The sequence below is a fragment of the Tauraco erythrolophus genome, chromosome 18 (assembly GCF_009769465.1).
Source record: "Tauraco erythrolophus isolate bTauEry1 chromosome 18, bTauEry1.pri, whole genome shotgun sequence".
Classification (NCBI taxonomy): domain Eukaryota; kingdom Metazoa; phylum Chordata; class Aves; order Musophagiformes; family Musophagidae; genus Tauraco; species Tauraco erythrolophus.
The window spans coordinates 12,256,229-12,278,771 of record NC_141482.1 but is presented as its reverse complement, the minus strand read 5'-3'; the positions used below and the strand labels follow the sequence as shown (position 1 = coordinate 12,278,771).

Genomic DNA, 22,543 nt, shown 5'->3' with positions numbered 1-22,543 from the left:
TAGCTTTTTTATATTTTTTTTCTGTCCCCACCTGTCAGCTCTGCACCATGGTCCATCTGTTGGTGAGTCAAATAGTGTTAAATGTATATAGCTCCCTCCAGAGTTTCCCAGTGAGATTCAATGAAGTTCTTGCCATGAGGGACGCCTAGCTCTTCTCCCACAAGCCCCTCAAAACAGGGATTTATTATTCAATTCCATCTATTCTTGGCTGAGACTTGACAAAAGTAGCCATAGACTAGAAGTCACTCACAGGCACTAAGATAGATGTTGGCTGTGACTTTAAACTCTACCCTGATGGAGAACAACATTTTACAGTTGTAAAAGTTGACCATCCACAGGAGAAATTACCTGGATGAAAACAATCTGAATGTTAAGAATGATCTTGTTTAATACTGTACTTTCATTAACATTTTTGCAGTAGTCTTATGCTGTTGCTCACCAGCCTGGGCTGGGGCACCAAGGACACTGTTACATCTTCCACCGCCAGGAGGAAATGGCCTGCCTCTTGTAGGCAGGGTCTGTACCTTGAGTTAACTAGTTAATTAGTTCATTATCTTCAACTCAATCCAGCTGGCTAATAATGATTGGATGCCATAATTCCCCCTTTTTGTTTTACAATTTTTGTTTTCAAAGGTTTTTTTCACAAAGGCTTTAAGGTAAGCAGAGACCCGGTCCATTCATCCAACTCCAGCAGGCTTCCCTCCCACGAATACCACATCAGGGTTTGCAGCTTTACCTTCTTCACCAAAGGACTCTCACTCAGGCTCCCGGCTCTGGCTCTTTCGGCTCTGACTCTCAGCTCCAGCAAGGGAGTCAGGACTTCTCAGGGTCTCATGGATGTATCACATCGGGGTCACCAGTTATTGCTCACCAGCCTGGGCTGCAGCACCAAGGACACTGTTGCATCTTCCACAGCCAGGAGGAAATGGCCTGCCTCTTGTAGGCAGGGTCTGTACCTTGAGTTAATTAGTTAATTAGTTCATTATCTTCAACTCAGTCCAGCTGGCTAACAATGATTGGATGCCATATTATGCCTAAACATATAGGCTATCCTAGAAAGCTGTTAGGGCATACTAATTCCCATAGCTGCAAAAAATACACCCCTGAGACTGGAATACAGTGCAAATGGTTCTGCAGGGTAAACATTAGTTGTAAATGCACATACTCAGCACTTTCGGGTCACCCAGTATTTTCAGCTCTGCAAACATCACATCCCTTAGTATTAAGAGACTGAACTTCAGAAGCAGAATTGCTATGGCTTATGGACATGGCATTTGGGGACACAAGAATCTACTCGCAGGATCCCTTTCTTCAGACAAACAGTATTTCAGAGCTGTTGGCTTATTAGTCTTTGGTTTCCTGGGCTGCTGCCTTCATATGTGATTGTCTGTCCTTGCTAGTCTGGCAAGGGGAAGAGAAAATATTTGGCCTTCAGGGGCTAGGCAACTCATTGCCCTGTATTGCTGACAAGAGTACATGATTCTGAGTTCAAATATTCTGTACCTGTTTTGCACAGGAATGAATATTACACAAGGTGCCAGGCAAGTGAAGCATAGCAAATGTAAAAACACCTTGGTCTGATTCCCAGTTACCCTGCAGCTGCATTGGTATTTACAGCACCGTGAGTAAAGTGTTCCTGAATCAGAATAGGAACAACTTATATTCACTTTGAATGCATAAATCAGGTCACATAGTTCTGCTGGAATTATAGGCTATTTGCAGTCATTTGTCTCCCTCCACGTGCTTCGCCCAGCAGGTAGTCTGTAATTATTTGATAATAAAAATTATAGGCATTTTTACATTGCTGGTCCTCTGCAGGAGCTGAAGATTACCCAGCAATTTTTACACGAGTTGAGAATTTAAGCCTGATGTCCTGGCAGACTTCCAGGTTGGAAGATATCTAAATCCTCCCGGTATTTCTAACAGGCTGTGGCACTCTTCTCATCCTCCCGGGGCGGCGGGCTGCGAAACAGCTGCATTGCTGTGCTCAGGCAGCTCTGCAACACAATGGTGGCAGGAGGAATTCTTCCAAAGAAAAAGTGCTTATGACTCGGTTACTTTGATAAGGTCCCTTCGGAGCTGCAGGGATGAAAGAGGCCATCTGAATGAAATCTATCGCTATAGATAGTCCTGTTAGTCTGATATATGATAAAAGCTTGTTATAGTTTACACATGATTATTACAATTTTCAAACACCTGTGTAAAAACTACTTTGCTTTGGTTTTATTCCCTCCCTCAAACAAATACTATTAAAATACTCCAACAGAAATGAAGGAGATTAGGATCAGCAATTGGAAGTGACTATGAGAAGCGCACAGCCCAAATCAAAGTTTGTTACCAGAAGATTACCCGTACCATCATTTTTCTGGGTTTCAGCTGAGTATGTCTGAAAAGAATATGTCCTCCTTTGTAAAGCTAATGTCTTGCAAAATTACTCCTTTGTCTCCAGCATCATTAAAAAGGACAACTTTTTTTTGCCTATGAATTTGATAATTTATGTATTTGTAAATATAATAAAACCACAGTGGTTTGGACATTTACCGAGAATGACTGGTTTGGGGAATTCGAGAAACAAAAAGAGATAAAAACATCAGCTAGAAAAAGGAGTGCCTGCATTACAAATGGACTTGGTTATTTTTATCTTGGCAAGTATCATTAAACTTTAATTCTTTATGCACCCATGACAGACAAGTTTGTCCCACTTTGCATTAAAGACGTGATGTGTTATTTTTGACAAGGCAATAAACGCAGCGCACTGAGACCTCGCCCCAGCATGCTGAAGCCTCTGCTCAGCGAATACGTGACTGCAGAATCAGGCAGCGACTTCCTCTCCTCATTGCCGCCAACGGAATTACTGCTGTGAACTTGGAGACTAGCTTTTTCCCCCTAAAGTCTCCCTTTACCCAATGAAAGAGCCACTTTCACTGGGAAAAGTGAGTTTGCAGGGTCCTGCAGTTCTGCTGGGGGCATAGGTGTCTTTTGATTTATTTGCCTCATTTGCCAAAACTGGACCTAGTTTTTCAGTCTGGAAAAGGGCACTAAATCTCGACCTTTAGTGCCGGCACTGGCATGAGTGTTAGACCATCAGAGCCGTCCTGGCACGGCCTCTTCCCCTCACCGCTTCCAAAGGCAACCCCCTCCCTGCATTATCGGACACACGTCGCTTTACCGTTTCTGAGGGGCAGCAAACAGATCGGCTCCAGCTTCACTCATCTCCTTGTTTCCAGTTCATTGCTAATCATCAATACCGACAAGGAGACGCATCTAAATTCAGATTGGCGCTTCACTTCGTGCCAAGAGATGATTATGAGCCCTTTACCAGTCACGGCTCTGTCCCGTGGGCCTTGTTTGGGTAACGGAGAGGGAATCGGCTGGTCCGAGCGCGAGGGCCCCGGGCGAGCGCCGCCTGAGGTGGGTATTTCAGAGCTGCCTTCGGTGCCCTGTGCTTTCTTAGCACGTGCTGTTGAGAGGGTTTCTAAGGGCTTTAGGCCTCGTTCTCTTGATGGCACTGGCAGCCGAGGCTGAAGATGGAGGCAGGAGGCCAGGCCGTGGGAACATGGGGATTATCCCCTCCCAGCGCCCACGGAGGCGAGCTGGCCCAAGCCCCCACAGCGGCCTCGAAGCCCTCGGGGGAGCCGAGGCATCTCCATCGCCGCGGGTGCGGTGAGGCGGGGGGCGACACCCGCCCCGGCCCGCCGAGGGAGCCGCCGAGGCACAGAGCGTGGCACGCTGCCGTCGTGGCACCCCACGGCCGGGGCGGCCGTCGGGGCTGGTCCCAGAGGGAGAGGTGCCGGTCCCTGAGGGCAAAATGCCGGTCCCGGAGGGCAAAGTGCCGGTGCCCGCGGGTGCCGGTCCCGTGGCGGCGGTGCGCGCCCCGGCCGGCCGGCGGCAGCGCGGCGGGGCAGCCCTCCTCCTCCCCCGCGTGTGCGATGCGCGGCCGCATGTGGGTCGCAGGCGGTGGAGTCTCCACCTCTTCTGGCAACTTGAACCTGTGGCTGCCAAGCTCCATTAAAGCTATCAGCAGTCGGGGGGACGCACTCCACAGCGAAAGCGGGGTGGCTTGTGGTGGTTTATTTTTAAAATATATATATTTTTTTTTTTTTTCTCCCTTCGCAAGGCTTGAGGCTGAGCAGGACGACCGCCCCGGAGCTCGCCCCGCCGCGCTCAGCCTCCCGCCGGCGGGCTGAAGCCGGGGTCCCGCCGCCGCGGGCACTGGAGCGCCGGAGGCGGCCCATGGCTGCGCCGCCGGGCGCCGCGCCCCGCTGAGCTCCGCGGGCACCGGCGGCGATCGCGCCTCTTCTCCCGCCGGCTCGGCGAGGAAACAGAGCGGCCACCATGGTCCGGTGCTGGTGGCTCGTCGGGCTGCTCGTAGGTAGGTGGCAGCGGCGGTCGCTGCCGTTCTGGGGCGGGCGGAGAGGAGGGGAAAGGGGTGCTGGAGTCGGGGTCGTCCTTTCAGGGGCTCCCCGCCATCTCCCTCTCTCCTCGGGCGCTGTGAAGGGGCAGGAGGGGACAGGGGATTGCTAGAAGGGTGCAAGGAATTAGGGTGCAAGAGTATTGTATGGAGAGTACAAAGAAATAGCAAGGAGTGTGCAAGGAGGGTGCGAGGAGAGCGCAACGAAATGGCAAGGAGGATGCAGGAAAACTATGAGGGAATTGCAAAGAGAGTGCCAAGAAGTGACAAGGAGGGTGCAACAGGGCTGCAGCGAGGGTGCAAGGAAGTCGCGAGGCGGATCTCCGTGGGGTGGTCCTTGCACAGGGCTCCCCCGGGGTGCCCCTGCCGCCCCGGATGCCCGCCCGGCCTGGGGAGGGCTTCTCCGCTGTGCGCACCCGCGGGGTCCGGCCGGAGCGTCCGCCCGGGAGCCGGGGCAGCATCCCCGGCCGTGCCCCGCGCTGCCCTGCACCATCTACAGCCCTTTGCCTGGGGAGGGACGGGCGAGGAGAGCCCCGGAGGGAGCCTCGGTGATGCTGCCGAGCTGTGGGGCCGGGGAGAGGGGTCAGCACCCCCGTCGAGGGGCTTCCTGACGCCTTTCCCGTCCTCCCCTCCACGAGCGGCATGTGGAGATGCCAGAAGGGCTGGAGGTCGGTGCTGAGCTGCCCGGGGCGGTGCTGGGCTGGGGCTCAGCCTCTACCTCCCACCCACGGCTCCCAGAGTGGTGGGGGTCGCTCTCCTCCCCCCTAGAAACCTGCCAGGCTTCCTCTGTGTCACTGCAGCTCCCTCTTGTCCGGAGCGCAGAGCACGGGGAGCGCTTGAACCGAGTTTAGATCCAGGAAGGGCTCAGAGGTGATTCCCGGTGGTGTTTCAGTGGGAATGAGGAATTGTGCCGGGGAGGGTCCAGCACCTGCCTCAGCAAGGGACAACTTCACAAGTTGTCTCCTGCTCCAGGGACAGCCCCAGCTGTGCAGACGGAGCAGCACAGGCTGCGTCTTTGCAGCTCTCTTTCAGAAGAGTGTCTTTCAACACCACAGTTCTTGGAACAATTTCAGAAGAACAGCTTAAGAGAACAAAGACAACTGTGCTGTGAAAAAAGGCAAAATTATTTCTGTTTACGACAAGGAGCAGAGCCTGAGGGAGGCTCCTCCATCCTTGGACAGAGTATTTTCCTAGGAAATGCAAGGGAGCGCCTTGGTTGAGACTCTGCACCCCTGAACAGAAGGAGCAGGTGGGAGGAAGGGTGGGAGGGTGCCCCTGAGGCCCCCATGCAGTCTGGACACTGGAAATTCAGACGCTTGGGTTTCCTGCTGCCAGCTTCCTTTCTACCACTTCGTTTACTCATCTGAGGTTTTTGGGCAGCAAAATATCACACTGACTTGCTTCTCCCGCTCAGGGTTTAGTTTAGTGATCATTGCAAAGGAACCGTGTAGTGACAGCTCTTGGGAATTATTTGCAGTAAGTGTAAAGGACCAGACTACAGAATGAAATCTCTAAGCAAGGTGCTTCTATGGGGTTACTTTTCTATTCTTCCTATGTGAGGTCTTTGTCATATGTTGTTCTCCAAAGATAACGCTTAACACGTTAAGAAATATATATTTTCATTCCCTCTATATTTTATTAGCTCAAGTTGCTCTACTCAGAGATCTGTTATATTGCATTATGTAAGATTACTCACTGAAGTCTAATTAGAATACTTATTTCTTAAATCTTCATACAATTTGGTTTAGTCCAATCTAATTTAAACCCTGTGCTTCTTCCATATGATGTCAATGAGAGAATTTCTATTGATTTCAGTAAGAACAGGAGCTGGACCTTAAAACATATATTTAAATAGCTAAATCGGATCCAGAACTCATTAAAATCAAAGCAAGGTTTGCCAGTGACTTCGCTATGAGCAAGACTGGCGTTCTATATTGTGCATAAAACTGAATATCAGCATGAGCATGACACCAGTGCATAATTAGTTGAAAAAACACTTTATGAGGTAATTAAATCTGATTTTGGAGTCTCCTCCAGAAAAAAAATCACTCATTCCTGGAAATGTCCCGAGAGACTTGCTGAGTTTTACCTAAGCTTTCATTAAAGTCTTTACATTCCAATAACATCATGCAGATATTTTTCATGTGTTGCTTCTCTTACATGGCTTTAACATAAAAGAACTATTTTTGCTTTCAATGTTTAAGTTCGAAAATTGCAATGTTGGGGTAAGATAAGATCAGAAGTTGCATTCAATTATGAGATTAGGAACACAATCCCATAAATGATAGTACTACACGCCATATATAGATTTGTGTTTGTGTGTTTACATATGCGTTTATATGTACTTACTATTAAATTAGCATCATTGTCTTTAGTTCAAATATGTGTTTGGGTAATGTTTACTTAGCTAGTTTATTTTTACCAAGTTGGTGATATTTATTCTTCATTTCTCAAGCTGGCCAAAAAATCAACAACTAATGTATTAGGCCAGATTGTGTGATATGACTCTATTTGTTCTTTCCATAATTATAGGTTAGCCATGTTTCAAAGTATATGGGTGTAGATAAAAGCAGGGCTGAGATGTAAAAAAAGCACAAGTGAAAAAAATATCGTGTGGTTTCTATATTTTCCCCACAAGCACAAATTGTTGAGTAAGGAGATTTTCAAAAGCCAGAAATTGCTATGAAGAAAACCAAAGCTGGAATCCAGTGCTAGGGGAGGCTGCATCTGGCAGAACAAAGTCTGGAAAGAGATTTTGCTTTCAATGAGATCCTGTGTTTCCCCACAACATAGCATATGTCATCTATAAAGACAACGCTTTCATGCATGAGATACAATCACTGCTAAAATCAACCTCAAAATTAGGAAGCACCTATACAGTGCTGTTACTCAATTCCTTTGGGTTTCTTATTTATTTGCCAAGGAAGATAAAGCTATGAAAAAGATAATTCCTACCTTCATGACTTTAAGATGGTGCATCTCAGATATAATAATACCAAGCAACTGACAGTGAGAAAGTGAGAATTTTAATGTGTAACCTTTCTTCTGTAGGTTAAGAGTGCTGCCAGAAACTGAAAATATAATTCATAGAACAGCTCTTTTTCTACCTAGTTTAAATTGTGTAAGATTTGAGGGGTTAGTAATCTGCAGTCTGTGGTCGTGTTTTTTTTTTTTCTTTAAGGAGTTACAAAGTTTCATTCACTAAAATGCAAAATTAGTAAAGTTTTGATTCTGTGTACTAGGAAAGAAGCTCTGATGTCTATTTGAAATGCCAAAGCTCCAGAGTGTTAAGCGATAAGACGATTGAAATCCATTATTTCTGAGTCTTAGCGGGGTGATGGTGTGGTAATCATGTCTTTCATACTAATGTTTTCTCATTTTCAGTGAATAGCTTATTAAATCTTCATAGTTTGAATTCATCTGAAAGTGAGAATGCTCCAGTAAAGCTCAGCTCCTGTGGCACTGTTAGACATTTGGATCAGTGCAACAACAGCTCTCGACTTACAACTGGTGTGATGGCACATAAATCAACAGAAGTCATCTCATAGTGTTAGAAGAGATTTGCCTGAGTTTAGTTTTTAAAATAATGCTTTAAACTTGAGTGTATCCTTTTGGTCAATCACTGGAAAAGTCCCCTATGGTTTCTACTGGGTTAATATGAAACACTGACAAACGTGTGACATTTTGGCCTTGGCTAAGCAGAAGAGAGATGCTTGGAGGCGGGCTTTCACCCTGTGCTCCGAGATCGATGTATACACCAAGCTCTCCACTGAGACAACTGGATTCACCTTATTCGCACTCTTACCGAATCTACAAGTGCTGGACACTGGCAGGCTACAGCTTTTGAGTGTCTTTTCTCCCCTATTGATATGAAAACACAATGACATGTTATTCTTAAAGCTTTTCAGAGAAGCTTTTTCAGAGAAAAAAATCGTTTTTCTCAGACTGCCTGGAAAAGACAGCTGAAAATATTGATTGCAAAGTTTTACTGCAGAAAAGCTCCTAAGTTTTGTTAGTTTTGAGCAGTGCAAGTCCTGTTATTAGATTATGCAGCGCGTAGGTTGAATGTCAACTTTGATTTTAGCATCTGTCGGCAGTGTTTAAGAGAACTGGAACACATCAAAACTTGGCTAATGTTGACAGGCAAAACAGTAGACTGAAATTTCAGCCTATCTAGAAACCACACCCAGACCCCAAAACACATGTTAGAAGTAACTTTAATTCTGTGCCTCAGCTGAACAAGTAACCTTTTTCTGTGGTCACTTGTGATTCTAAGTTAAACGTGTGCGTATTTCTGGTGTGGGCTGTATATCAGTTTACCACCTTTCTGCAGTTATTTTTCTGAGGATACCTCCACTATGACTGCTTTTGAATGCCCTTCCTATCCTTGGCTTTGCAGGAGCCAAGTAGCTTCAGACTATTAGATCCTATTAGATCCTATTTTTATTACTATAAACAGTATCCTTGCAGGAGCGCCAAGAATCCTGTTGTGTTAGGTGCTAAATAAGGAGAGAACAAAAGGATCGTTCTTGCTTTAGTGGGTTTATAATCTAATTTCCTGGACTTAGATTTTTGACGGTGACTACTTGACGTTGCAGGGACCTAATGGGATTCCCAGCTGTGTCCAACAGTTTAGTACTTATTGCAGTCCTTAGGTCTTTATGCACCTAGATACCTTCGTGCATCCGGCCCGCAGCTCTAGTCCCGTGGAGGCCAGGCAGCGATTTCGATGAGCAGGATGACGAACAATGTGCTTACACAGGAGAGCAGCTGTCTCCCGTGGGAGCAGGGAGCTGGGACGGCTCCATGGCAGTGGGAGACTGAAAGGCCACTCAGAGTATCCCGCCGACTCTGTGCCAAGAGCGGGTTATTCCCTGCTGTACTAATGCTTTGTTCAATCCCTCAAAATCCTGCCAAGCAAGTGGATTTGCACTGCCTACTAGATTGTGCCTCAAGAAGTTCACCCTGATATACAAGCCACATTTTTTCTCTCTCTTTGTTCACTCCCAACAGAACTTCTTTATTCACTGCAGTGAATTCCTTCCCTTCCTTCGTGTTTATGCTTTGTGAATATTTATAGGCTGTTATCATGTCCATCTTGCCCCAGCTGTCACTCAGCCAGGCTACGTGTACTCTGCTCTTTTAATCTTGCTTCGTAACTCAATCGCTCTCACCCCCTAATCATTTTTCGTTGTTCTGCTCTCAACTCCTGCCAGTTCCAGTTGCTCGTTTTGCTTTGGGTAAATGCTATATTTATGTTAATATTATGTGGTGGGTGGTCCTCTCTGTGCTTATGGTCCATGCAAGTGATTTAGACATTTGAAATGAAGTTGGCATATTATGGCCAAGCCATGGCCTGATTACTGGTTCTGCTCTTCAAAGCACTCCGGGAAAAAATATGCTTAGCCATCACTATTAAAAATGGCCACGATAACCACTGATAGAGTGTCTGTGCAGGGGTTCAAGGGAATTGCCAAAACTGCATGGGTGCTCTACACATTCAAAATGACCGTGTGCCATTAATTTCAACACCATGTGCTATATTTTCTAATGAGTTTCTGTGTCATCTAAATTGAGGAAGATGGATGTAATATTTCCCATTTGGTAAGAATATGAATTCTGATTGGAATTTATCTGAGTCACTGTTGTACCCCTGGGAAATTGTTCAGCCTTGGACAGAGTTGATTTGCTTTTGGTTTTGAAAATAAGTGCTTTCCCCCATGTGTTCTCACCAATCTCTCACTGTCTAGGTACCCAGGGGATCAGCGATCATCTCACCGTGGTCTCACCTATCTCACCAAAATAAAATCTAAACTTTTACCAGTGTTCAAGGAAAAAAAAGCTCTGTCATGTGTCTTCTTTCCTTCAGTTTCTTTGGTTATATATTTCTCCGTGCCAAACTTCTGCGGCAATACTGATCAGAGTTTAACACAAGTCATGATGTGTTAGTGTAGCCTGAACCCATTCGTTTCTTTTCAGTGCTTGCCGATGCTGAAAAAGCAGGCACATAGCAATTATCCCGTCGGTTCTTACCTCTCCTGATTAACCATCCCTTTCCCTCCAGACTCTGTCCTCTAGGTTTATGTGGAGGTAGTGAATTGTTGCAGGAGAGCCCTGAGATTGCTCTGATTTTGGCTCACAGCAAGACTCTGTTCTTGACACTCTTGTCCACTCTCCTGGACGCCCCGGCTGGGCTGCCCAGCACAGGGCTGGCAGCAGGACAGGCTCTGAGCTAAGGGCTCGTTAGCGCTGAGCTGACCACAGTGGTTGGGCCAAGTGGGGTCATTTGCCATATGGAATGGCTCAGCTGTTCTCCAGTAAGTCTTTTGACATTGACCAGTTTAGCTGTGGAAAAAGTGTACGACTCCTTTTTCTGAGTCTGCGCAGTATCTTCTGGGAGGTGGGAGACAGAAACACGAAGTGAAATGGCTCCTGTGTCTGTCAGGACAGTGAGTATGTGGTGAGTAAAGCTCTGTTGTGTAACTGGAAAATGTGGCATTTTGATTAACGTGAACTGTAGGAGATGTCTTGGGAAGATCTACTCCCATCCACCTCTAGTGCTTTTATTTCTCATCACACTGCCCAGGTCCTCTGTGACAACTCTTAGTGCCTTGCTTAGTTCACGCCATTTGAGAATATCCCATACCTCATTTCTCCTTTATATTCTTTTGTTCTCCAGACAGTGTTAACTGTCAGTTTGTGGGGACGGGCATTTTCTGAATAAGGTGCTGATGCTGGGTTGGTACAGATCTTTCCTGTTTCATGGACTACAATGAAACGGGGATCAAGCCCTGCGATCCCATTTACAGTGTTAAGTCTGGTTTTCTACTTCAGGGAAAATGGCCAGAGAGGGCAATTTTATTAAATGTAGTTTATACTGAAGAAGATCTTCGAGGTGCAGGAGAGAATACCCTCTCCCTCTTCCCTTTCCTACCACAAATCCCATCTGTCTTGTCATCTATCACTGTACGTGATACTTAACAGGAGAAATAAATTATTCCATGATTCCAAGAGCAAAATACTTCTCTAGTGCCTTAAAAACCTGCAGTCAACTCACCACAAGTGTTTCACTATTTTAATTGTGGACATGAGACAGATTAGGCAATGATCACGGCCTCAGAATAAAGCTAGGCTAAAAGCCATAGAATATGGTGTCTGAACCTGTTTGCCAATGTGTTGAAAGTATGTTTTGAAAAGTTCTATAAAATCTTGAGCTGCTTGGGAATTTTGAGTCGGCTGAGTTCCCTCTTAGGATCTGCAAAATTGCATGTATGATTATGCTGTGTTATGTGCCAGAAACTCAAGGTGATGCTATATGGTGATAGCTAATGGTGTAAAACTTCTATTGTGCCATCCTTCAAAGAATAACTGAGAAACATCTAATGAATTTGAAGCATTTTACAAATAGCATGAACTGAGCATCAGACTGGTGAAACAGCTATATATAATTATACCCGTTTTAGAGACAAATAAGAGAAGGGATGAATAATAGAAATACTTTTCCAGAAGCCAAACAGTCCTCCAGTGAAAGCACTGGCATCCTCCCTCAGCCACTTGACCACATCCTGGCTTCAGTTCAGGGAGGCATTGCTAATCAGGAAAAATGCTTATGAACTGGCTTAATTTCAAGCACATGCTTAAGTTTCACTGAAACAAATTAGACTTAAGCACATGCTTAAGTCCTGCCATGAGCTGGGTTCAGTTTGCAGATAGGCTAAATGCAAAGTTCTGTTGTGATATGGTTTTCTACACCCAGTGGGTTATATTTAAGTTTTGTAACTTTATAATATTATACTATAAAATGTATCTCTTTCCACAGAATTGGTCTCTTGGGAATGCCTTATTCTGAGTGAATTAAAAGCATCACTAACTTAATCTCCACATACATGCAAGAAAAATTGATTTGCTAACTATGAACATTTTCTTTGCTTTTAAAAGAATGTGTATTCCTTTAGTGGGTAACCCAAAATCCATTCTGTGTGCTCTCAGGAGAGAAAAATGCTAAAGAAACACTGTTTTGATCTGTTAATGAAGTCTGTGTGGATAAGTGTAATTCACTTATGCTGAATACATTGATATGTTTCTTATCGTCCATTTTACTCCACTCTGAACATTCCTCAGAAAATATCAAAGGTTTTATGTCATCTCTAAATGAAGAAATGTGTAATGCTCCATGACTTCAGGCACTGATCTTATCCCTGTGAATGGGTGACTGACTGAAACATTAGAAATATAAATGGGAATAATAAATTCTGGCCATAGGAGGCAATAACATGTAACAGATTAACCAATCTAGCTCTGGAGAAGAGTTAATCTACAGTAACTAATTTGGTGCAAGCTGTAATGTATGCATTTTCTCCTTCATTTATAAAGAAACAGATGTGTGACTCAACTTTGCTTTTTTCCAAAGTCAATGTGCTTGGAGGAACACAAACAAGATTTGTTTCCAACAAGGCATGTAACAGTATTTCTGTCTTAGTTGGTGTTTTTTTCCTTTAAAAGTGAGAAGTGGAGCATACAGCAGTTATGTAGCACAACCCCACTGGCAGGCTCTCATTTTCAGGCTTGGTCGTTGCCTAGGAATCTTTCGTCTTAATTTTACCAACAATTTACTTTGCAGAGGATTTCCAGTCCAGCCTTTCTATCATTTGATCTGATTTTTCTGAAAGTCACTTGTACAAACGAGCATATGGAATAGTTGGTCAGTATTTGCTACCACTGTTGTCTCAAGGCTTGATCCAGTGATCAGGCACCGTTCCTGGTTACTGGCTTTCCTAACTGCCTGAGTGCTTGGGCAGCCCCATTGCTTGGAGACTTTGGGCCAGTACTTGGGATGCAGCATGCACCGGAAAGCTGGAAAAAGATACTGTTTTGTCTAGCTGCTGTTCAGAGGAGCTCTCTGGAAACGCTTGTGGTTAATCGATACAGACAGACTGGATAATGAGCGAGTGGAAGAGATCACAGTTGGGGATTTTTTTAGATTTTCCTATGAATGAGTATTTTTGTCTTGAAGATGAATTGTGAATAATTCCTTCCTCCTGCCCAAGAACTCTATAAAGCGGTTAATTTGTGTCTCTCAAGATGGAAAGAGGAGCTGCTCTGATGTGCTTCTCCAGGGCCTGAGTAACAGAGTGACATACGAGTGACAGCCACTTTATGCTGCTCTTGGAATAGAGATGTGCCCTAGCTTTAGATTTTAGATCTGGAGCTGAGCTTTTCCAGCTTGAAAGGATGTTTGGATCTGGTGGGGCTGGGCTGGAGTATTTGAGAGAGAAAAGCAGCCATAAAATTTGGACACAAGCCAATAGCTTTTGGTTTGAGGATGCATCCAGCTTGGAGTCTTGTGCACAGTTAAGTAAGACAAAATCCCTAGGAATTCCTATCATGTCAAATATTTACATTCTAGAGGCTTTTTTTTTTTTTCCCCCATGAAGTTTGATCCTGATTATAAAAATTCTCTTTTCTATTTAATGTGTCAAATGTAGTGATCGTGTTGCCAAAGTGTCTGTGCTCTCAAACAATGTAGACTTAGTGTTTTCTGCCAAAAGTAGCAATAAGGGTTCAGTCAAATACTGAAGCTTCTGCTGCAGTAAACACACACAGAGGGGGCAGTTAGCGGGTTGAGAACGGGGCTACATTCTGTGCTGTTATTTCAGTATAGCTGGAGACTGCACTGACACCTCCGGAGTCTTTCTCTCATTATGAGCAAGAGCAAATCTGACCCTTATAGTCTGTTGTGTCTAATACAAATACAGTTATTTTTTAGTTTACCGTATTCTCTAAGATAATGATTTTGTGTGTGTGTGTTTTAAGCACAATTCAGTTTGGACTGTCCTGGTACTGAAAGCTCTCCAAAAGCTTTGGCCGTAATTAGGCCTCTTGATTTGGCGGTCAGATGAAACTTGGCATATTTTGCAGGTGAGTAAAAAAAGACCCAGGAGTAAGGAGCACACAGGAGAAAATTTGCCCGAGGCCACAGAGCAAAGTCATGGCAGAACCAGGATGAGGACGCAGAGCTCCAGCTCCTAATGGGCTCTACTAATGGGCACCTGTGGGGCTGCCTGCATGGACGTTCCAGCTGCCAAATTAAAGGTTTAACTAATAGCAATAGGTTTTGTCTTCCAGTATTTTCCCCTTTTCATATGAGGACTCACAAGAACTGTTTTTTAGGAAGCACTAGTGCAAGCAATTGTGAAGGATCTGGCTATCTCTGCTTGCCACATCCAGCCCTTAAAGATGATAAAAACAGTACAGTTGTGAGTCTGCTCCAAAAAGAGCCCTTAACACTAATAACGCGTCTTTCCAGCTAGTTTATGCATTCCAGTGCATAGTGAGGTAACAGAAAATCCAAGGCTGGTTTCACTAGCCTTTAGGTAGGTAGGCTGCTTCTGTTACTGCTCTCCTGCTTTGCTGGGGGCTTCACTTGCCATGTTTTTATTCCCTTTGTGGTAGTTCCAGGGTTTGCAATGCTTAAATCTACACACATACATTTCAAGGACCCTGTTACTCCGACGTGTAAAACCTTTGCAAATGGCAGTGCCATAGTGAAGTGACTCTGAATTTGTCCATCTTAAGATGCAAGTCGTAAGTTGTGTATTACTTGATTAGTAATAAAATATGATTTGAGTGGAAATCTCTCTGCTTTGCCACATGTTCAGGAGCCTCTGACTTGCACAGCAGATGTTTAATTACCGAGTTCCCATTTGACTTGATCTAGGGCTCATATTTGTGGCAAACTTGAATCCTGAAGACTTGTAACAGAGATTTAACCCTGTGCGTGTGTAGGATGAGTTGATGCCAAGGATGAGAGGATCCTATCTCGGAATAAATTGGCTGTGGGAATCAAAGGAGCCTCTGTGGTAGTTCCCAGCTGTGAATCTCACCCTCAATGTTTATATTTGTGTTATATCCTGAGCTTGTGAGCCAGGGAATTTTGCTGACCTTGCTCAGCAGTTCGTAGTCTTGCCCATGGTTTACAGCAGATCCATATGCACTAGCTCGATCTGCAAACACTTCTTATTAGGAAGATGATTGCACTCTCCAAGCTGGGCTTGGGCACTTCACAATCTCACGTGCAGGCAGATGGTTTGGGTTTCTCTTCCCAGAGAAGGGCCTGATGCAGGCAAATCTCCCTATGAAGATCACAGGATGGTTCAGGTTATATAGAAGGACGTATGTGGCACACAGGGACTAAGAGGAGCAATTGTGACTCTGTGTCTTGATCTTGACAGAGTGTGCAAACGTTTAGCATCCTCACTCTGTGGGAAGGTAATACATGTGTGTCAGATCCTTCTTCCTAGCTTATAGGCAGGCTGGAAAGCAACATGTGTCCTAACCATTGGTACGTAGGGAGTAAAAGTTGGCTTGGAAATTTCCAGCACACTCTTAGGCAAACTGCAAAGTACAGCTAGAGCGAGCGAACCCCAGCTGGGCTCGTACAGCCCAGGCAGCCCATGGGCTGAACAGCACTGGCCGAGGGACCAGGCTCTGCCGGATGGGACAGTTGTACAATAGCAGAAAACCAGAAGGAGCTTCACCGAGAGCTCATTTCGTGATGTTATAGAGAGGTAAATCCCGAGTTCTTACTGAAGCAAACTCATGACGAGCGCAACAGAAGTTTGCTTAAATAGAGAATAACATATAGGAATATATGTATATACGTATGCGTGCATGCAAAGGTCTTCAGGATTTAGCTGAGTGTTCACACATTCCCTAAGCCAATAACATCCGTTGTTATGGGAAATGAGGTAAGTGACAGAATTACTGTCCTTATGGCGGGCGACAGGCGAGTCTAATGTTCCCATGCTGTAATTCCCTGTTTCAGTTACTGCTTCAACAATAATGAGAGAGAGAGAGAGAACACGAACAAAGAGCACTCAGTTTTATTTGAAGATTTCATCTAAAAAATAGTTGGATTCAGATGAAACTCAAGTTGGAAAACAGTAAAATAAAAAATCTGTATCCTTAACGAAGAGCTTGCTGCTTAGAACCCATTTGGGGTTTCATTCGTTCTCTAGCTCTTCCAGTTCATGCAGCCAAAGGAGTTTTTCCGGGCAGTGAAGTCTAAAATGTTTTCTGTGCCAGGGAAGCCGTCAGGAAACGCAGGTGCGGAGCGCTTGCCAGGATCCGCGCTGTACCTGCAGGACCTGGCAGGTCTCGGCAGCCCTAGCGGGGACCGCAGCTCTCCGCAGGCACAGCGCGGATATTTGCTCGGGCGCGCAACCCCCAACAGCCAGTGCCGGCCCCAAGAAGAGCCCCCAGCGGGACTCCCCCCGCGCCGCCCCGGGGCCGCGCAGGGCCGCATCGTGCGGCGCAGGGAGGAGACTCCGCAGCGCGGAGAAACCTGCTGCCCGCGGGGAGGGGGTGGGCGTCGGGGTGCGGTGGAGCGGGAGCAACCTCCGCGCTGCCCCGCGGTGCTGACGGCCTCCTCTCTTTCCCTCTCCCCCGCCCCCCCCCGCCCCGCGCAGCCTGCGCGGCCGCGGAGCCGCCGCTGCGCTGGGAGCCGCGGTGCCGGCAGCAGCTCCGCCACCTGCAGGACGGCGCCAGGATCGCGGCGCGGCTACCGCCCCGCCTGGAGGGGCAGTGGGTCTCCACCGGGTAAGGCACCCCCCATCCCCCGGGAACGCACCCCCAAACCTCCGGGCGAACCCCCCGCCCCAGCCCAGCCCCCTGCGCTGCCCCTGCCCCCCCACCCGCTGGGGCCGGGCTGGGCTTGGCGGCACCGAGAAGGCCAATAGCTGAGCAGCAAGAGGACCGGCCGCCTGTCCTCCTCTCTCCCCTCCCCGAGCAGCCACCCCCAGCTGGAGGGAGGCCTGAGGTCCCCCCTGCATCCCCGAGCATCCTTAGAGCCTCTTGCCTCTCTCGCCCGTTAGGGTGCAGCTGGTGAGCACACCTCCTCAAATGGGCAGAGCAGCCTTGATTGCCCACCCCACCCCTGGCACTGCCTGGGGATGGGGCACAAAGTGCAAGAGCCTCTACCTGGCACTGTCACGGTTTGGTAGCCGATGCCCAGATCTTATCACCCAAGAGTGGCCACTGGGTGTGGGAGGCTCCTGCCCACGATGCTGCTCCCACCCATGCTCGCCCCTCTCTTCCCACACCCCACATGCCCCTGGCGAGGGATTTCACCCTGAAAACCCCCCGGCTGTGTGCTGCGGGTGGCTCAGGATTGCCTTCCTCCCCAGGTGCGAGGTGCGGCCGGGACCTGAGTTCCTCACCCGATCCTACCTCTTCTACGCCAACCGCCTCTTCAAGGCTTACCAGTTCTACTACTGGGACCCCTCCTGCCGCGACCCTTCCTACTCGCTGGTCATCAAGGGCAAGCTCCGGCTGCGCCAGGCCTCCTGGATCACCCGTGGGGCCACCGAGGCCGACTACCACCTCCACAAAGTTGGCATCGTTTTCCACAGCCAGAAAGCCATGCGGGAGGTGGCCTCCTGGATCAACCAGACCTCCAGCGAGGGCTGCAGCGGGTTCCTGCCCCCGGGGCGCACCTGGGCTCCTGGAGCCCTCTATGAACTGTTGAGTGCCAAGACTGAGCGTGACTGCACGGCTGCCTTGGGCTTCGCCATGCACGAGCTGAGCCTGGTGCGGGTGGAGAAGCACTACCAGCCCTTGCTGGAGCCGCAGCAGACTGGGAGCCGGCTAGTGGAGGAGCTGTACCTGGGGGACATTCACACGGAGTGGGTGGAGAGGCTCCATTACCGACCGACCGGTTATCAGCGACCTATGCAGAGCGCTGTGGTAAGGGCGACGTCTTTACGTGCTCCCCTCATCGGTTCGTGGGCTTTGCCAAGCACCCACTCTTTCCTTACTGTTGAAATACCGCCTGCCTGCCCTTAGCCCCCTTCTGTCCCAAGGACACGTGGATGAGGAGGTGCAGGGCTGCAGGTGTGGGTTCCCAGGGTGCTGCCTGGGTGCTCCGCAGCATGCGGGGCTCACCCTCTCCCTGACCGAGAGAGCGGGACCGGGGTGGGTGAAAGCTCAGCAAAACCAGCATCAGAAACAAGCCTGCATTGGCACAGACCTGGAGTTAATGGTTTTTCTTTGGCTCTGTGTTTTCCTAGGAAATGCAGTTTCTCAGTTTCCTGCACCAAAATCAGTGAAAGCTTCGGGCTGCCCATCATCAGAGGCCGCCTGCTCTGTCGTTTGTCTCCCTCCCCTCTCTTTGGCTCTTTGCCGCATCCAGGTTGAGAGGAGCGAGGAAGCAACACCTGCCATTAAATCATTAGTTTTCGGTGTAATGCCATTAGAAGAGGAAGTTGCCCAGAATACAATTATGTTATTACACAGAAATCAAACTTTCATTTTGATATAAATAAAACTGAGCAGGAGACTTGGTTGCCTTTTATTTTATGTTTTATTTTGTTCTGCAGCAGGTTAGTATAAACTATTCCAGGAAAACACATTTCTGTCTGAATCACAGCTAATCCATTCAGAAATAATTGAACAGTGAGATGGGGTGAAAAAACCTCTGTGAACTTTACCAGATGGAATTGAATTAACTGAAAAAAGTTATTTTGGGGGCAACACTTCCCCACACCCCGAACTACACCAACTGAACTCTGAAAAACATAGAGCAACACCCCTCTCCCCCTCGAAAGTAACATTCTCAAATTGGTTAAACTTGTGTTATCTTGGGCCAAAACCATATACCTGAGCAAAACCAGATGGTAAACATAAACACTTTTAAAAGTTAATTTAAACCCAAACCTAAAGATACTGAAATTCATTCTCTGACTATAGCACTGTAATTAATCAGCTAACAGCTCTCCAATGGACCCGCACATGATGTCACCACTTGGCCATAATTAGAAGCTGCCATACATTAGAAATAACTTCACACAACTGGTTTGAACAAGTAAGATTTTTGGCTCCATGTCTATAGTGATAATTTTATTGGGCACAGGATTTTTCTTCTTTTTTTTTTTTTCCCCCTGAACTAACGTCTATTTGCTTGTGCTAGTGAGAGTCACGCAGCTATGTTAGGAATTATTTTTTAACCCTCGTTATGAAAATATCATTCTTTTCCTCTTAAATTTATATCTGTTTTAAAGAAACCCATTCTCCCCAAATTACCTTTCATTATCAAAGAATTTCCTGTCTAAAGAGAGCATATATATTTGCCAGCTTCTGGGATTATTTAGCCATAATGTACTGTGTACTGTCAGCACTCATTAACGTGACAGTAGCAGTAAAGCAAGCTGAAAATGACTAAATTATAGTAGACTCCAATCAACTTGCATGTAAATTACCCACCCTACAGTTAACTACTGAGTTATTTAACCTCGTTGCGTGTGACAGTTCAGTAAAGATTAGCTCGTGTTCTAGAAAATGATATAATGTTTGAACCCTGGTTATTTAAAAATAAATCGGTTGTGATATATGAAGTATAAGAAAAAGTTCCAAGCTGCACAAAACCCCCTCCTGGCACTGGGATGGCTGCAGGACTGGTTTGACTCAGAGCTCTGCGTGAAGCAAAGGTCAGGTCCTGTTCTGCAGTAGGTCGTTTTCTGCTCCATCTCCGATGCGATGCCCATTCTGGCTGCTCGGCAAACCCCCGGCCTCACCTGCTGCCGGGACAGTGACCTGCAGATGCAGCCACATATGTGGGAGCTTTTCCACGTAGGAAGGGGGCGAGGGGGAAGCAGATCATGCCGTGCTTTTGGCTGTCTTGGAGAGGCTGCCGTCAGTGGGCAGTAGTATGGCTGCAGAAGCCTCCCCACGGTCCGGTTTCATGGCCTTTTCCATTGCCGAAAAGAACGCACTGGTTTTTCTGAATCTGCCCTGCTGTAGCTGACATCTCCCAGCACCCTCATCCTCACCCACGGGGAAGCACAGCAGCTTGCAGTGGAAAACTTGTGGAGGAACAATCTGGATGGCCCGAGGGAGCGTTCCCTGCCCTTACAGCAGCTCTGCCCTCGCCCTGTCCTCCCTGCAGCTATCCTCAGTGGCCCTGGCACAGGGCAGCGCGCAGCCTCAGGGCACAGACCTCTGTCCTTCCCTGCCTACCAGAATAGCGAAGAGCCAGGGCAGCGCTTTATCTCATTTAATCTGCTTGGATGTCTCGGGCCAAGTTCATTGCAGCTGGACACCCTGGTGCGGAAGAGGGGAGTTTGAGCTTTTCCGAAAGGCTTTTAATTGCTTGTCAGTTTTTAAAAAATGTTATTTTTTGTCTTCTGCAGCACCATGTGCATCCTTGCCCAGCCTGTGGGATTATATACAGAGCTGATGAACACCACCCACCCATACTACCCGTCAGAGCTCAGCTGCCCATGCAGCTCAGCGGCAGCTGGGTGAGCACCCACTGCGAGGTCCGACCTGCGGTGCTTTTCCTTACCAGGTACTTCATATTCCACAGTAACAACCACACCTGGGAAGGTTATTACTATCACTACTCCGACCCACTCTGCAAACAACCAACTTTCACCATCTACGCATCTGGGCGTTACACCCAAGGCATCCCTTCTTCCAAAGTGAGAGGTGGGACAGAGCTGGCTTTTAAAGTCACCCAGGCTCGGGTGACGCCAATGGACCAGGTGACAGTGATGATGCTGAACTCCTCAGAGCCTGGAAGCTGTGGGCTCACAAGCTCCTGGAGTGCTGGAGTGGAGCAGGATATAACGCCCACAAATGGATGTTTGGCTCTGGGCATCAAGCTGCCCCACACGGAGTACGAACTTTTCAAAACGGAGCACGACACGAAAGACCGCAGCCTGCTGTATGTTGGCGAAAGGCCCACGGACGGGTCCAGCCCCGACAGCCCAGACAAGCGACCCACGTCGTATCAGGCACCTCTGATTCAGTGTGCTGGAGCGTCGGAGGAATTCTCTAACTACGTCAGTCTAAAATACTTGGGAAAAAAGGATGCTAATGGGAATGAAGCACTAAAACCTTTGCCTGTGGCCTTTTTATTGTTTATAGCACTTCTGTTTTTAGGATGGGTCTAGTTATCTGTTCAGGTACAGCACAGAATTCAGATAGTCTTGGTGCTAGCGTGACTTTCATATCCTTCAAATGAGCACATCTGGAATCAGTTTTACTCAGATTTGGAAACACTTTTTAAAAACACCCAACAGTGACCGAAGCCAAGAAGATACGCCTGGCTACATCCTGTGTGTCCTGTGGCATTACTGCTTGATCTCCCCTCTTACTGCGTACAAATTTGATGTAGTGACATGGATGCGCTGCACATTGCCATAGATAATTTAGCAATATGAGGGGGGGAAGAAGCAACATCAATTACAGTTGCTGCTTTGAGCTTTTGACATTGCTAAGATTTAATCAAGAGCTTGATTCAGATGTAATTCAAACATCTGAAGTGTCGGCTGCTGAATTTCTTTGAGGTTAAGTTCCCTCTCATCATACTCTTTATTGCTGTTCTTGCAAATTTAATCTGCAGAATCAGTCAGCAGTAGATAAACAGTCAGCAAGTCCTCTTGGTAAGGGCACAGTTATCATGCCTTTCTCAGTTTACAGACATTTTTCTGCAGTTTTTGTGGGTATGTCCACACACAAAGATGCAACGTATGATCTTCTACTTCTACGTGCATACTCAAAGCAGCCCTCACAGAGCCCTGCCTCGACAGACTGTTATGCCTGACCCTGCTCATAAGAAGATACAGTAAATGGAAGAGGCTTCTGCGCACGACTGTGCCAACCTTCAGCACTACCTAGCTGCAGATGCTGCATTCTTGCTGCATTATTCTGGCTTTTCCAGTGCAGTGATGGGCTGCAGTTTGGTACATCAGCAACAGCCCCGTGTCACTGCACGCCTTGTCCGGCAGGCAAAGGCACTGCTGGGCAGTGCCCATTGCTGCTCACCATGCGCCCAGCGAAGCCAAAGATCATTAGAAGTGTTCTCAGGCCATAGATTTTCACTCTCCTTTTTAGTAAGTGTACTGGCTATACCAGTTGTTAATCCAGCTCGCCTTTTGATCAAAATGTCACTTTCAGACTCATTCCTGTAAAGACATTTTATAAATCTGCCTCTAGTGAACAAAGGGCTGAGGAGATACTCGCATCAGACAGCACAGTCAGGTCAAACTGATTTCTACTGACAAGAAGGACAAACTAAGAAGTTATATTCCCTGTCCGCTGCAGCTAAGAAGCATATAACTTACTTGGAAAGCC

The 22,543-nt window shown here is 47.1% G+C and overlaps 1 protein-coding gene across 1 annotated transcript; it reads left to right on the top strand.

The window, feature by feature from the left end:
• Positions 1-4,592: 4,592 nt before the first annotated feature.
• On the top strand, positions 4,593-21,360 carry APCDD1L (APC down-regulated 1 like). Its single transcript, XM_086623163.1, has 4 exons — positions 4,593-4,640; positions 16,875-17,008; positions 17,596-18,154; positions 20,596-21,360. The coding sequence occupies exons 1-4, from the start codon at positions 4,620-4,622 to the stop codon at positions 21,358-21,360; spliced, it is 1,479 nt and encodes a 492-aa protein (XP_086479289.1). The 5' UTR covers positions 4,593-4,619.
• Positions 21,361-22,543: the final 1,183 nt, after the last annotated feature.

Bases quoted from the DNA above. Each gene is read 5' to 3' on its own strand.
- APCDD1L (XM_086623163.1), top strand. From the start codon at position 4,620: ATGGCAAGGAGGATGCAGGAA. The intron at 4,641-16,874 runs AACTATGAGGGA...CCCCCGCCCCGC, and splicing joins TGGCAAGGAGGATGCAGGAA to GCAGCCTGCGCGGCCGCGGA. The intron at 17,009-17,595 runs GTAAGGCACCCC...CTTCCTCCCCAG, and splicing joins GGGCAGTGGGTCTCCACCGG to GTGCGAGGTGCGGCCGGGAC.